The sequence below is a fragment of the Gymnoscopelus braueri genome (assembly GCF_963280865.1).
Source record: "Gymnoscopelus braueri genome assembly, chromosome: 1".
Lineage (NCBI taxonomy): Eukaryota > Metazoa > Chordata > Actinopteri > Myctophiformes > Myctophidae > Gymnoscopelus > Gymnoscopelus braueri.
Window position 1 is genome coordinate 7,298,420 of NC_137603.1, and position 16,890 is coordinate 7,315,309.

General features: G+C 41.6%; 1 protein-coding gene across 1 annotated transcript in view; it reads right to left on the reverse strand.

Annotated features, from left to right (window-relative positions):
- Positions 1-14,157: 14,157 nt before the first annotated feature.
- tspan4a (tetraspanin 4a) overlaps positions 14,158-16,890 on the reverse strand; it is a gene marked incomplete at its 5' end in the record, with an annotated part of 303,305 nt that continues 300,572 nt past the window's right edge. Inside the window, 2 exons of the mRNA XM_080434691.1 lie at positions 14,158-14,353; positions 16,528-16,611. Of these exons, the coding sequence (XP_080290817.1) occupies positions 14,285-14,353; positions 16,528-16,611 (153 nt within the window). The 3' untranslated portion in view covers positions 14,158-14,284. The remainder of the gene's footprint in view (positions 14,354-16,527; positions 16,612-16,890) is intronic.

A 16,890-nucleotide genomic window follows, 5' to 3' on the forward strand; every position in this document is an offset into this window, starting at 1 on the left:
CAGGAACCCGCCTACCAGTGACATCATCGTTAAGCAGGTTTAGTTTTTAACATGATTTCAAGGTTTTAAATTTAGATGTGTATTAACGCAATAACAATGGCTTTCATTATAGCATACTAACTTTAATAGAAAGACTGCAGTTTCTATTAGCCTGGCTTCCCCATCGATGATGTCACTGGTAGACAGGTTTCTGAACTGTCCACAGCCCTCCTCTGAGGCACAGACCAAGTAGGATTTTTTTTTTTACCATTTCATCATAATCATCAGTGAGGACCAATTATACAAAGATAGGATGAAAATGGGTGAAGTCGTCCTTTAATGTTCGCAAGAGATTGTACATCAGCTATTTTGGCAAAGATATTTGGTATAGAGGGGGACAAAGGGAGTGGGCTATGGATGGAGCCTTGGGGGACTCCGGTCAACAAAGTATATACACAGTAGGGCTTAATTAATTAAAGTGCCTTTAAAACGGTTGATATTGTTATATAACCCCCTGCACTATGTGACTTTCCTCTTCTACCCTGGATTTGAACCCGGTTTCCTGCGCAACTGCTGACATGTTTTACCATTGAGCTAATAGAGCCTGCCTGCTTGCTCAGGGGATAAATGTAATCTTAACCTTCAGGTCAAAATTCGTGTCAGATCATGAGTCAAGGTGAGACATGACCTTTGACACGATCTAAATGTCTCAATAGAAGAGCAGGGAGACAACAATACAACCACCCCAATTGTATAATTTATAAATACAGATTGGACCAAATTACATTTTATTCAATAAAAAAAGTTACCCAGTGCTGCTATCCACTCCAGGTCCAGGTGTCATTAATGCTGTTTATGGAGTTTAAATTGAAATATTTCCAACTCATTTTTGGCAGCCAGCAACAACATGGCAGACAGAGGAACATGAAAGAAATACACAAGCCAAATAAATCGACAGTAAGAGTCGATCTTGATGTGAATAAATTACCAGTTTTGAAATGACTGGCACCAACTAAGGCGCTAATTAATTTCCACGTTATGATGAGATGACAACGGGACACATACAGTAGTAACACTACAGCAGAAGGCGAGGAGGAGTGAAGTGTGTAAGTGAAAAGAAGTGTCTGACATTATGTTTTCAAGATGATATTTTGGGGGATAATATGTTTTATTTTGATGGCAGTGTGTGAAGGGAGACACAACGCAAATAGAATAGCTGTCATTGTCTCCGCCAGGCCGAAAGGCATGGCGAGAGAGTATGTTTTACCCCCTGTCCGTCCGTTTGTGTATCCGTTTGTGTGTCCGTTTGTGTGTCCGTGTGTCCGTCCGTCCATCTGTCTGTGAACAGCTAATCTCAGGCACCGTTGGCCCGGTCGCTGCGAAACTGTGCACACACACTCCCTGGATGCCAATTCAGAACCTCTTCACATGGGCCTGTTATAGCGCCACCAGGAGACCGATTTGTGCAAAACCCATTTTTTAATATTACTCCTACAGATTTTATCCAAACATCACACAAATCGGTACACAGTATCTCTATAGTCATGTGATCAACACGGATCTGTCTGATTTTCCACATTCCATCCTGATTGGCTAAGGTTGGGGCTTCCAAAGTTTGCAGGATTGGTCCATTTTGAACAAAATGCCTCAAATCATGAACGCAGCTTGCGATTTCCGTGAAATTTCACACGCACATTCCCACTAGGCCGAGGAACAAATGCCACTTGAACGTTTTCAAATCAGCCTCATGGTGGCGCTATAAAAGGCCAATTTGCATTTTTAACTGTAACTGCACCGATCTGCGTGAAACTTTGCACGCATACTCCCTAGAGGCCAAGGAAAAACATCTGCCCTGCATTTTTTACATTAGCCTTTTATAGCGCCACCAGGAGGCCGACTTATGTAAAACACATATTTTGAGATTAAGCTTTCATATTTTATCCAAATTTCACGCAAATCGGTACACATGATCTCTATAGACACGTGATCAAGATGGGTCTATTTTATTTTTCATATTCCATCCTGATTGGCTAACATTGACATCTAAAGTTTGCAGGAGTGGCCCGTTTTGAACAAAATGCCGCAAATCATGAACGCAGCGTCCGATTGTGGTGGAACTTTGCACGCACATTCGCACTACGTTGAAGAACAAACGCCACCCTTTTCACATTGCCCTATTATAGCGCCACCAGGAGGCCGATTCTTATTTTTTATATTACTCCTACACATTTTGTCCAAACATCATGCAAATCAGTACACATTATCTCTATAGTCAAGTGATCAAGATGGTTCCGTCCGATTTTTTATATTCCATCCTGATTGGCAAATTCTGAACATTGCTACCCCACGATAACCTACCTGACCTGGCGGAGACCAGGGGCCTGTTCCTCAAAAGGTGAATTAACAAAGCCTGGCCTTAAGCCAAATCAAGGCTTGACAAAGTCGGGTCCGAAAAGCCTCGTTTGTTCCGTTCCTCAGACGCCAAGCCAGGCTGAAAAGGAGCAACTTTGTCGAGCTAGACCTTGTCAAGACAGGCTGTGTCCAGCCAGGATAATGAAGCCAGGCTGAATGGGCGGGGATTCGCCGGCGACGTATTTCTATAAAAGACCATGAACTCGAGCGCAGATTCCTTGAACTTGACCAATCACGGAGTCCAAAACCAGAGCGGCGTTCTTCTCTGTGGCTGAATAGCAGCACTGCAGCAGCTCATGAAATCATACAAGGAAGTAAAATGTATTTAAGCAAGAAAGGAAACGCGACCGCAATAAATAGATCCAGGGAGAAAGCATGGCAAAGTATTGAAAGCACACACAGTGTGTGTGTGTGTGTGTGTGTGTGTGTGTGTGTGTGTGTGTGTGTGTGTGTGTGTGTGTGTGTGTGTGTGTGTGAGTGTGTGTGTGTGTGTGTGTGTGTGTGTGTGTGTGTGTGTTGAGACGGACGGGCAACGTGACGAACGGGACGAACGGGAACGGGAACGGGACGGGACGGGGGGGGTAGGGTGTACTGCGACGGGGGCCACAACGGGACAGGACGGGACTGGACGGGACGGGGGGGGGTTGACCGCGACAGGGGGCCGTGACGGGATGAGCGGGGGGGACGGGATGGGACGAGACACGCAATAAATAACACCACATTTGCAAGACCACTTTGGTAGAGGTTTGGGTTGTGTAGTTACCTTGCCATCATGATTTAACTCCAAAGGTGGACAAGAAATAAAAAATAATTTCTCCATTGACTAGAAATTGATAATTTAAAATATGCTCCTCATTGACTTACAAAGAGGCTCCTTTAAACCCTTAACTAATACTTTATATATATATATATATATATATATATATATATATATATATATATATATATATATATATATATATATATATATATATATATATATATATAAATTATAAGTTACGGGTAAATGTGTGTGTATGTATGTGTCAGACATTTTTTATAATATTAAAAAAAAAATGTAATATATTATCAAACATCTAACAACAAGATGAACTATAGTGTTAACTATAACAGAGTGACAATTACATATCACATGAGTCATTGTGAAACAATTATGATTATGATTCATGGTCACACACTATTTCAGTAATTAATTTGATTATATCTTATTGTATTTATTTCATTTTATTTGAATGCAGGGTCATTAAAATGAGTCCATATACAAACACATGTTTTGAATTAACTGTGGAAAAACTTGAAGAACAAGGCACTAGATTAAGTAAGCTTGGCTGTTAGCCTGCTCCTGACCAGGCTAACTTCACAGCTAAATTGCCATGGTAACTAAGCTAGGCTTGCTTCAATTCTCTTTTGAGGAATCGGATAAGGCTAAACTTAGCCAGGGTGAACTGGCTAAACTAATCTTCAAGATAATTCACCTTTTGAGGAACCGACTCAGCTCTAATCCTGGCTAAATTAAGCCAGGATAGGTGGAAAAGCCAGGCTTTAGCTCTAATTCACCTTTTGAGGAACAGGCCCCTGTGCTCCGAGGAGCACTTTTTCTAGTTAATTCTGAACTTGTGTCTGACAGACTTTGATCAGCGCTACATTATGGTGACGCTCCACACAGCGTGGGTTATTATTTTTCTGTGGGGAATTTAGATTTTCATGCTGATAATAATTATGTAACGCGCTGTTTCTGATCGAAGGTCGGGTCCGGGGACCACCAGGGGTCCAATAAGTGGACCCTTAAAGGGTCCGTATCTCTGAGAGTGTACAAATGGAACCAAATGGACCCGTAAGGTCACAGAGATAAACAAAATGGTATCAAATGGGGGTCCGTGTGGCTTAAGTGCAGTGATTTCCAAACTGTGGGGTCCCCAAATGATTTTGGGCTGGGGGGGGGGGGGTCCCCAGGTGAATAGCTTAATGTGCAACATTGTTTTCTCACTCAACGGTAAAAGTGAGGAAATAGCCAGCACACAATGAATGTCCTTTTCACATGGTTTTGTTTGCCTCTCACAGACAGAAACAACGGCCGCAACCGCAAATAAAACCATGTGAAAAGGACATTCATTGTGTGCTGGCTATTCCCTCACTTTTATGATATAATGGAGCTGTGCACCTTAAAAGACTTTTATTTAATCTGGAGTGTTGCGGGCATTCTGCTGTGCAGTCCTTTCTCTCAGTCAACAGTAAACAAACCAACATACTGTGTGGGCAGCATCTGCACATTTCTAAAGTTACAATTTAATGACTTTTAAGACCTTTTTAATACCTCCTAAAATGTAAAGAATTTACTAACAATAAGGCCATTACGTCAAACGTAACCAACAAACTACAATATAAAAAATTGTCAAACATTGGCCATATTGTCAAATATTACCTAAGAAATAGGCAAACATTGTGAAATAGCCAATCACGCAGCGCGAGGCGTTGGTTGTGAGCTTGTAGATCGGCTAGTTTCACAATATTCATCTGTCATCTGTCATCCCCAGGGGTCCCCAGTTCAAATAATACGACAACTTTTGGGTTTCACGGCCTGAAAAGTTTGGGAACCCTTGGCCTATTAGTGAATATGAAACCAGGGGGTCCTTGAAATGAAAAAATGATGTAAGGCCTTTTATTACAAGGCTGACAATTCTCACCCATGCAGCAAAATCTGTTTTTCTTTCCATTTTTTGACTGTAAATGAATGTAGATTTTTTTTGACTGTGCAGCGCTCCCACAGTGTGAGGGAGGATGTTCAATCATAGGGGATAGTGTCATCATCATTCCTCTGAACATGTACTGGTGGGATTGTGTGTTGAAATGCTGACACCAGAAAGAATAGACATGATATTCTACCTTTATGCAGAGGCTGAGGGCTCTTTCTTTTTATACGCCTGTCAAAGAAATGAGACGACTCTCTTCAAAACGGTTGCATTTCAAAACCCATTGAAATGACCGCGGCACGTCCTTATTTAACCTACTGTAACCATTGTCAGCACTTCTCTATTTGAAGGCGCAGTTAAGTGATATTTTTTCCATATTTTATACTTTATGTATATTTCATAGATTTATGACGGTGACACTCAGCGAAATATAGCCGATCTACACGCTCATTTGTAGATTTGGATTATTATTACAAAACATACATTAACCACTTCAGCTACAGACGATCTACAAGCTCACAACGCCTCACGGCGTGATGCGGCGTGAGCTTGTAGATCTGCCATTTTCAAAAGTTTTGAAAACTTGTGAAAATGGGACATTCTGCATATTGACTAGGCCTACTTTTACTTTTGGTCCTTTAAGTATATTTTGATGCCAATACTTTTGAATTCGGGACTTTCACTTTTCACACAGTATTTCTACATTGCAGTATTGATACTTTTACTTAAGTAAAACATGTGAGTACTTCTTCCATCAACAGTGCATGCTGATGCTGATGCTGTTTACACTGGAGCAGCAGTCCATTGTGGCAAACCATTGGGGAAGCTCAGCCTCAGATGTCAGTCAAGCTCAGACTGGAGGAGGTGATGGAAGGAGTGTACTATCCTGTCCAGATTTAGCTGCCGCTAGGCTGTGGTCATCATGTGGTCATCCTGTGGTCATCCTGCAACCCATTCGACGATCAGCCAGTTGAGTACACTTAAAGGAGTAGTTCACCCCAAGAATTACTTATTTTCTTTCAATTACACACCCCATGAAGCATTGAATTCATGGAGATTTGTTTTAGTTTTTGTCGCATATAAGCCAATAATTTGATGACCGGCGGTCTCTCCTACCGGATACATTAGCATCTTTCCGCCGGTCATCAAATTATTGGACAAAAACCAAAACATCTCCATGAATTCATTGCTTCATGGGGTGTGTAATTGATAGAAAATAACACATTTTGTTGGGTGAACTATACTCCTTTAACTCAGCACCTTCCAAGCAGCTGGTTAGTCAGTTGGAGGCAGACAGCAAACAGACAACACACTTTGTGTCACAAGTGAGAAGGAAGGACGTCTGTGCAAGTGAGTTTTCATTATTCTGAACCATATGGAACGCTATTGGACAGTGGTGGAAAGTAACTAAGTATTTACGTAAGTACTGTGCTTAAGTAAAATTTTGAAGTATTTTTTACTTTACTGAAGTATTTCCAATTTTCAGTACTTTTACTTCTACTCCACTACATCTCAGAGGCAAATATGATACTTTTACTCCACTACATTTATTTGAAAACTTTAGTTACTAGTTACTTTGTAGATTTTGATTATTATTACAAAACACACATTAACCACTTCAGCCCTATATACATTTCGGCCATTTGAAAATAGCCAATCTACAAGCTCACAATGCGTCGCGATGCAATGGATAATGTTTTGTAAAAATAATCAAAATCTACGAAGTAACTTGCATCTAATGTTTTCAAATAATTGTAGAGGAGTAAAAGTACAATATTTGCCTGTAGTGGAGTAGAAGTAAAAGTACTGACAATTGGAAATCTCCAGTAAAGTAAAAGTACCTCAAAATTGTACTTAAGTACAGAATTTGAATAAATGTACTTAGTTACTTTACACCACTGCCCACCACCCCCTTTTCCCTCAACCTTTTGAATAAAGGTTTCATTGTGAATCTCACCTCCACTAACACAGCATTATGAGTCTTTTGAGCTGCTCTTTAATAACTGCATCATTAAGCTCAACAGTTTGTTTTATCTTCATGGCTTTAATTGACTCCCATTTAATTTTTCACTCTAACATTCAATCTGACCTTTAGAGACAATAATGGTGACATTGTAATGCTTTCCTATAAAAGAAAAAGACCTCTCTGTTGTACCAAACGAGCGTTTTGGAGGAACAATGCCTGTTTATCTGAGAAGTGTTCATTTTGTCGACTTAAACGATGACAAAACATTGTGTCGACTACCTTTCACGTACATGCACAACCTGCGCGAAATTTTTCGGGTCTAATTCGGTCTAATTCGGGTCTAATTCGGTTCTATTTGACCAATATAAATAAACTTCTTTCTTTTTCTTTGCTGTAAAAATATTTGTATCAGCGCAGGTGGGCCCCCCCCCCCCCCCTGCTGGTGGCCCCCCCGCACCGCATCACTTGCTACCCCTCCGTTACGCCACTGAGTGTTGACCCTTAATGGTGCAAATTTGTGACACTTTCAGTGTTATCCAGTTAAGGACTGCATCTGACTATCGATTATGTTTTTAGAGATTACTCAATCAATAATAGATTGATAATAATTGATCGAGATTGAATTGATTGAGCTAATTGATTGAATAATCAATTAATAACTGAATAATTGAGAAGTGTGTTTTTTACATATTGACTCTATAAATATATAATATTCGAATCAACTTTGCTATGATTGACTGAATCGATTAGTTTGATGATGAACCACTGAAGCCTTAAAAAAAAAAAAACTACAATGGTGTTGCACATAAAAAATGCGCCAAAACCTCATTTACTTGAATGGAGCGGGGGAATAGCGACATCTGCTGGGCCATTAACGAGAACTGCAGGGGTTAACGGCTCTTCCTTATTGGCCTCATTTTAAAAAGCGGATGCCCCGTCACATGGTTGTAACTCAAGTCCAGTTCTCTGAGACTAACAGCGGTTTAACTGGTTAATGTGGTTAAAATAATGAACCCTCAGGGTCGTGTACTTGTGAGGAGCATATTGTGCAGAGCTTTCAAGGGATAATTGTATTCACATCCATGTGTATTGGCAAATATCGATCTACAGTAAATGAGTCCAGTGGGGACTGAAATACAGAGTCAACACATTCAACGGCAAATCAATAGACAATATCAGGCTAATAACACACGCTGCTGGTATTTGCCCCCGATTTTCTGCGAGAAAACAAGCAAACAACCTGATCACAAGGTTATGTGTTGAGAAATACAAACAGTGATAACGCTACAGTGTGTCCCTGTGGAAACCATAGCAACACCAAATGTCTCTGTCTCTGTGTACATTATAGGCAGTGGTGGAAAGTAACTTAGTACATTTACTCTGTACTGTATTTTTTTGTACAATTTTTAGGTATTTTATAAAGTTTCCAATTTTCTGTACTTTTACTTCTACTCCACTACATCTTAGAGGCAAATATTGTACTTAAACTTCACTACAATTATTTGAAAACTGTAGTTACTAGTTGCTTTATAGATGTTGATTATAATTTCAAAACATACATTAACCACTTCAGCCGTACATACATTTTGGCCATTTGAAAATAGCCGATCTACAAGCTCACAATGCGTCGCATCGCGACGCATTGTGAGCTTGTAGATCGGCTATTTTCAAAAGATTTTTTATACATTTGAAAACTTGAGAAATGGGACATTCTGCACAATGAGTACTTTCTACGTTTGGTACTCTTAAGTACATTTTGATACCAATACGTTTTTTAGCCTACCTTTTCTCAATCAAATTTTAAATTCCGGACTTTATGTAACAGAGTATTTCTGCATTGCAGTATTGATACTTTTACTTAAGTATAAATTGGGAGTACTTTTTCCACCACTGCAAACAGTGAACGCTACAGTGTGTCTCTGTGGAACCATAGCAACACCTCATGTTATCTCTGTCTCTGTGTACAGTATATAGACAATAATAACACTCTGTCTCTGTACACAAGTGTACAGTATACAGACAATAATAATGATAGAATGGAGGAAGTGGGAGTGACCTCATGGTTCACACAGAGGTCACGGGAAACGTCAAACAAAGACTGTAAGATTAATCTCTCTGTGAAACACTGTGGGGGGGGGGGACAGATAGGGGAGGGAGAGAGAATGGGGGAGAGAGAGGGAGGATGAAGAGAGAGAGAGTCAGGGGAGAGAGACAGGCAGACAGACAGGCAGACAGACAGACAGACAGACAGACAGCAGTGTTGCCATGTACGCTTATTATAAGCAACTTTGGGCTTCTTTTTATGAAAAGTTGCTTGTAAATATTGGCAGTTGCGGGTTGCGTTTATGTGTGCTTGCTTCCAATTCTTTTTAATTTATTATTTAAACCAACGGTTCTCAAATATGTTCATGTCATGGACCCCCAAATTAACATGTATTTGTCCCTAGTATAACCCTCATCTGAAAACGTTTTTTTGCCAGGGACCCACGTGCCAGATTTGTGTTGTTAGAATGTAAAAAAAAAATTATCCACATTTTATTTCAATATATTTTTTTAAATAGCCGATCTACAAGGTCACAACACGTAGCATTGTAACGTGTTGTGAGCTTGTAGATCAGCTATTTTCAAGAAGCCGATGTATACAGTATATTGGTCTAAAGTGCCTTTGGGCTTGTTTTCCTAGACCTGGTTGCTTATTTCTCTCACAAAATCTGGCAACACTGACAGACAGACATGCTCCAAGCTGGAGGGACAGCGAGTGCATTTTCCGGCAGCGGCTGCTGCCGGTGGCGGCGGCGGCTGGAGCTGCCGGTGGCGTCAGCTTTGGGAGTGTGCTGCGTTTGTGTAACGCAGTCCCCACTAATATTATTTACGATTCTGTGCCTATCGGTACATAACTCGGACGCCGCTTAGTCGAATAGCAGACCATCGGCCGGTCGTCGCGGGCACTCGCGCCTGGAGGCGCTCGGGCGCGACTCCTTGGCCTCAAGGTCTGCTGATTCGGCGCGGCTCCGTCATGGTCCAAAACTATACTTTATCGGCGGAAAAAGAAGTTGACTGCCGCTCCTCCACCGGCAGTTCCGCGACTGCCGCTCCTCCACCGGCAGTTTCCGCGGCAGTTCCGCTGCTCCGCCGGCAGCTGACGCTCCACCGCCGGCAGTCACTGCCGGGAGCTGCCGCTCCTCCACCGGAAGTTCCGCGGACGTTCCGCGGCTGTTGCCGCTGCCGGAGAATGCACTCGCTCCTTCTGCCAAGCTGTGTAAAAGGCTCTTATTACAGTGACCTGATAGGATAGACTCTCATAAAGGGATAAGGCTGGTTTGATGTGACCGTATGATGTCACTGTGATGTCGCTGTGATGTCACACACAATAATGACCCGTCACAGCTGTTAGGTCTGTCACAATGTTTCATTTGTGTTCATTCACACTCAGCTGACTGCATGTTAGACGGACTTAAAGGAGCACATATTTCCATTGGTAACACCTGTGAAGGAAGTAAGGAAGAGGCCCAATTTCTTTCCAATATGGCTGCTGTGCATAGAGCTTATTTGGGGTGTCCAGGCGATATATGTAAGTGCACGGTCTTTTGGGCAGGGGCGCGGGCGGGGACTTCTTTCTTCTACAATAGAAGAGTTAGGACGTCACATTCTAATACAGCCCAGATACCTAATTTCAGCATCGGCCTCAGTGGTGCACCTCGCTAATCATTATACTCCCAATCCACTACTGCTGGGAGTCTAAACTTTTTCAATCCTCAACTACTTTTTTTCGCCGATAAAGTATAGTTTTGGACCATGACGGAGGCGCGCCGACTCAGCAGACCTTGAGGCCGAGGTGTCGCGCCCGAGCGCCTCCAGGCGCGAGTGCCCGCGACGACCGGCCGATGGTCTGCTAGTCGACTAAGCGCCGTCCGAGTTATGTACCGATAGGCACAGAATCGTAAATAATATTGGTGGGGACTGCGTTTGCCCCAACTGCCACTCAAAGTGACTACTGGCCAATCACAGTGCGTCTTTCCCGGGACTTAACCAGCTCTCAACTTCCGGTACACAAACGCAGCACACTTACAAAGCTGGCGTCCTTGACATGAAAAATGCCACTGGATCACATATTACAGTTGTGGTACCTTGATAGTGCCTGGGGTGGTACCCCGCCGTGGTAGTCCTGTGGTAACACCTATTTTTGTGGTACCACTTATTTCTATGCTGCCACCAGTAAACAACAGCAGAGAGTAACTAATACCCAGGAATACAGCCACTTTGTGTCAGTATTGGACAGGGCTGCTTAACTGGGTGGGCTATTTGTTTATAATGTTTTAAATATAACCCTCAAGAATTAAATCAAGTCTTTGTCTTTCCTCATTCAAAGAATGACACACGTTTGGTTTACATGAGCCAAAAAACATTTAATACACACACCACTGCAAGAGCCATGCACTGAACCAAATAAAACACCTGCAAGTTCGCCCAACAACCACATTCCATACAGCTCCCATTGGAAAAAACTCCTTTACAAATAAGCATCAAATGATTCCAAATAATTTAAAACTTATAACATACAGGATCATCTACAAAAAAATAGAATATTGTGGAAAACGTCATATACAGTAATCAACTACAGTATATACTGTAATCATCAAGATAAAAAAAAAGAAAGAAAAAAAGGTTTGGAATATTTCACTTTATGTGCAATGAATCTAGAATAGGCCTATATGACAGTTTCACTTTTTTAATTATGTTACAGGGGGAAAAAAACAATTCATCATCTTTTAGATGATCCTGTATTTTATTTTAAGAAAAAAAAAAGATTTCACCCCCCCCCCCATATTATGTTCATAATAGAGCTGGGCAATATATTGATATTATATCGATATCGTGATATGAAGTGTTGTCTTTTCCTGGATTTAATCAATTAAAAGGTAGGGTACGTGATATTCTTTGGTTAAAACAAAAAACAAAAAATTGGTAGAAGGTTGAAGCACTATATTCTGAAGCATTTGCCAGAGTGTTGGTTCAGTAACAGGAGTCTCTCTGTCTCTCCAACTCAAGAGAGAGAGTCCTCATTTATCAGCTTTAAATGTATAGTGTCACTCACTGTTCCAATTGTGTCTGCTCATTTCTTTGTGTCATCACTTCCAATTTCACATGTTTAATCTGTATCCTGTGTGAGTTCTCTCTCCTGATTGGATTAAATTGGTATCCCGACCTGAAAATGCATTTTCTATTTATTAAAGAGCTGGAGAGACAGAGAGACACCTGTTACTGAACAAACACTCTATAACAATGAGTACTGAATACAGAGCTATTTAACACTTAATTTAACCCCGAAAAATATCAGACCCTACCTATAAGCCTTATGTATATATCTAGTTTTTTTTTTACATTTTCAAACATGTATATTATTGTCACAATAGGATTTTATCATCACAACCTATATGGAAATGGAGGTATTTAGTCACACACATTGTGACATTAGATATTTTGTCCATACGGCCCAGCCCTATACCTTATAATACTGTATGATTATCACAAAGATGACAGTTGGTCATATACTGTATAGCAGTGGTTCTCAACCTTTTAAGGCCCTTTCAGACCCCCCAGAATAATCACATGTGAACTTGGAATTGTAGGAGTAGAGGCATTACATTTTCTTTGACTCGGTTCAACAGATAAATATTGTGAAAATTGTGAAAATATTTTCAAAATGTTTGCCTCTTTCTTGGGTAAAATTTGACAATTTGGCCAACATTTTTTTAAAATAATATAGTTAACACATCGGGTGCCAAACACGGTATGAACCGTGTTTGCACAGAGTAGCGCTTTGGTGCCGAACACGGTCTGAACCGTGCTTGGTGTCTTTTAGTTTTTTTCCACACGGGAGGGGCTGGAGCAGCTCTGGAATCACCCGTGGTGATCCTGAGAAGGAGAGGACAGATGGATCACCGTGTCAAAAAACATGGCTCCAATCCGCTTCCGTTCTATCTCCTTCTCTAAAACCCCTATAACTCCGAAACCTTTTACGCTGGGGAAAACGACTCATTTTGCATGCACGATCGCTCCGCCACTCGCGTGAGAGATGTTATCGTTCCAGGCGTTAGCCAGGACCATCGGGCAAAATGGAGGCATGCTTTTTTTTCACATGGAATGCACGTCGTGGAGTCTACAGTTTAAACAGCGCTGCGCAGCTCAGCGGTGAGATTTCGGCACCGAACGTAATCTGTTATTATAAAATGCTGGCACCCAATGTGTTAATATACTTGTTATTAGTTTATTATTTTAATTTTAGAGGTATTAAAGGGGGCTTAAAAGTCCTTGAATTGTCACTTGTTTACACTTATACTGTATGTTGGTTTGTTTACTGTTGGTGGTTTGTCATCTGGAGACCCCCCTGGGGGTCCCGACCCCACAGTTTGAGAACCACTGCTGTATAGAACACTGGTCCAGCTCCAGGGACACCCAAGGGGGGTTCCAAATGGAGCCCTCCGGGTCTGTAACTCTGAGAGTGTACAAATGGAATCAAATGGACCCAATTCTTTACACTCTCAGAGTTACAGTAACACCGAGAAGTTTACAAGGTAGATTAGGATCCCAAAAAGATCAATAATAATAATGAGTTCCATTTGTACACTCTCATTCATTTACAGACCCGGAAGGGTCCATTATTTGGTCCCCTGGTGGAGAAACAGTGGTATATCGTCAGCTGTTGGGTGGAAACCTTGTATGTCCAAAACCGTTCCTTTTTTTATTATATATATATTTTTGTATACATTTAAACTAGTTAAAAATAGCATATCTACAATTGTAGATATATTGTATGGAAATACGAGGTTTCTGCCCCGACCAGACCAGACCAGACCAGCCAATGATATAAGAGCAGAACCATAGAAAGTGGCGGTGGTGTTATTACATAGTTATTACACTGTGTGCTCTGTAGATAGTTAAGGTAATACTGTGAACTGGTTACATCATGATGGTCAGTCAGTCAGTCAGTCAGTCAGTCAGTCTGCCCCCTGCTGGGTGACCAGGACCCTGCAGTGTCCCCCTCCCTCCCTCCTCCTCCGTCCTCCCTCCTCCCTCCCCTCCTCCTCCTCCTCCTCCTCCTCCTCCTCGTGGGGTGAACCAAAGAGTCTGTGAAGGTCTTGTCACCCTTCATCTTGTCCCTCTATAATGAACAAACATTACATAGTCTGTTGTCGAAGGGACAAAAACGGGAGGTTTCCGTTCCGTGTAGGTTCCGCTAGGCATAGAACGTCTCTACTTTGACTGACTGACAGAACATGGTCATGGAGAACACCAGGCCCAGGATCTGCACAAAAACAAACAAACAAACAAACAAACAAATGTGACAAATAGAATATTCAAGTAATTAAAGGTTTCATAACGAGCTGGTTTACAAAGCATTAAAAGTCTTTATCATGGTCCTTCAAACGTGTATTAAAGGTTTTAACAGAAAAATCCACTCCAGTGAGCCTTGGCAGGATTTTCTTCTCTATGTGTTCTGAGGCCTTTAAAAAAAAAACGATTAGCCTGCGGGTGTCGCTGTTGAGGGATTTTGCCTGTCGATCATCGCCTCTGCCCAGCCCTCCCAAAGGAGAAGGATAGGGAAGGGGAGGGGCGGGGAGGAGAGGGGGCCGGATTAATGGACTATGACATCAATGTCCACGGGCAAATTAGAGCATGCTTTCACAATTACAATTATTACAATTATTCAGAAAACCCCAGATCACAGAAAATCCACTGAATGTTCAAAGTTCAGTTTTGTTTTGGTGTAATTGAGGTCAAAAACCCCCTCCCCCCAAAAACGGTAAAAAAAAACATTTAAACGCATGCAATACATGGTGCTTCTGACGTCCGAACATTTCTTTCGGAAAGGGAGGTGAGAGAACTAAATTTTGACGTCATTCAGAACTTCTGATAGCGTTTTTTAGGTTAGTATAGTTAACTAAGACGAAATAACGAATACTAGAATGAACTTTTCTTTTTTACAGAGGCTTGAAAACGGTCACTAACTGAAACTGCTGTTGTTGTTTACAAACTAATCCTACGGGCTGGGGGCGGAGCCTGTCAGCAGGGAGTGTTGGGCGGGAGGAGTAGGACGGAGACTCCGTCCTGCCCCTCCTCCCGGCGGGGGCTCCTCACTGGCAGGTGAGCCAGTGGGATACAACAGCAGACAGTGACAACACACACGAAAATGTGTGTGGGGGCGGAATTAATTGGCATAATGACAAAAATGAGAAGAAAAAAGGGGTAAAAGGTTAAGCAAAAAGAAAAGGAAAGAAAAATATTTCTGACAAATTGTTTCATAGAGTGACGTGATATGGAACACCACTCACTCATGGAATAATGCCTCTATCTAGTGGCGTTACAAAAATATAGCACCCTCTGACCCATTTTTCCAGGCGCGCCCCTTTTCTACAGCCACGCCCCCTTTCCGGGGTAGGGGTATGAAAGGAAGTGCACGCCCCCTTTTCCGCGGGCTGTTTATCGGGACGGAGACGGATCTCCGACCAAAAAACAACCGTTGTTGACCCAGAGTGCTGCACAGAGCAGGAGGTTTAGCTAAATCACACATTACACCGACCATCGACGTAAACAAAGACATACAGGGGCAGCTCAAAGGCACAGAAAAAGCAATCAGCAATAAACACAGTAAGAACATAAATAAACCGTTAAAAGCAATGAAATCAAAGCGATGATAAATACCAGCAACACTTGGAGGGATTCTAATGGCCGGTGAGAACATAACAGAGTGTCGAGGACCTAAAGGACTGAGTGGAGAAGGGGATCTGATAGTGAGGGGATCCGCTGTTCCACAGTCTAGGGGCTGTGGTTCTCCAAAGTGAGGTCTGGGGACCCCCAGGGGTCCTTAAGGCAATATAACATCGCAATCATTTAACCCATTAAGACCTGGAATCTGTGTCATTTTTAGATTTGAGCTAAAAATACATATTTTATGCTTTTGGCTATTCAAAAATAGCAGATATACAAGCTCATAGCGTGGCACCGAGTGCCGCGCTATGAGCTTGTATTTCTGCTATTTTTGAAAAGTCGAGAAAATATGTGCAAATCTTTGAATATATTTTCAAAGCCAACATGTTTAACTCAAGTCTTTTTTTCTGCCAAATTCATATCATTTTGGGGGTCCTTGACATGAAAAAGTTTGAGCACCACTGATATAGAAACATACGTTTTCCAGAAAGCTGTTGGGATTTAGAAGACATTAGTAGAATCGGCTTCAGGTCTTAAGGGTTAAACCACTTCATCCATTTATAAGTTGGCTATTCAAAAATAGCAGATCTATACGCGACGCATTGTTTGTGAGCTTGTAGGTTGTTTTCAGCGGAAGACAATGTAGTGTCGAGCGAAAACAGAAAAGTCACTAGTATATAGTCCTGAGGGACTCTGGTACACCAGGTATAGGGTTTATTTAAGTGGTAAAGTTAGCAAAAAAAAACAACCGTGCACATTTTTTTTAATTACCTGAGTGAGCGCAGTGCACAGGGCGAAGATCCAAAGAGCCACCAGGTTCTCATTAAGCCAGTCTTTCACTCGCTCGTAGCAGGGCTGTGGAGAGAGAGAGACACACACACACACACACACACACACGCACACGCACACACACACACACAAAAAACATAACACGTTGAATTATGGAAATGCAGTGGTGGAAAGTACATTTACTCAAGTACTGTACATAAGTACAATTTTGAGGCACTTTTACTGTATTTCCAATTTTCAATACTTTTACTTCTACCCCACTACATCTCAGAGGCAAATATTGTACTTTTTACTCCACTACAATTATTTGAGTTACTAGTTACTTTGTAGATTTTGATTATTATT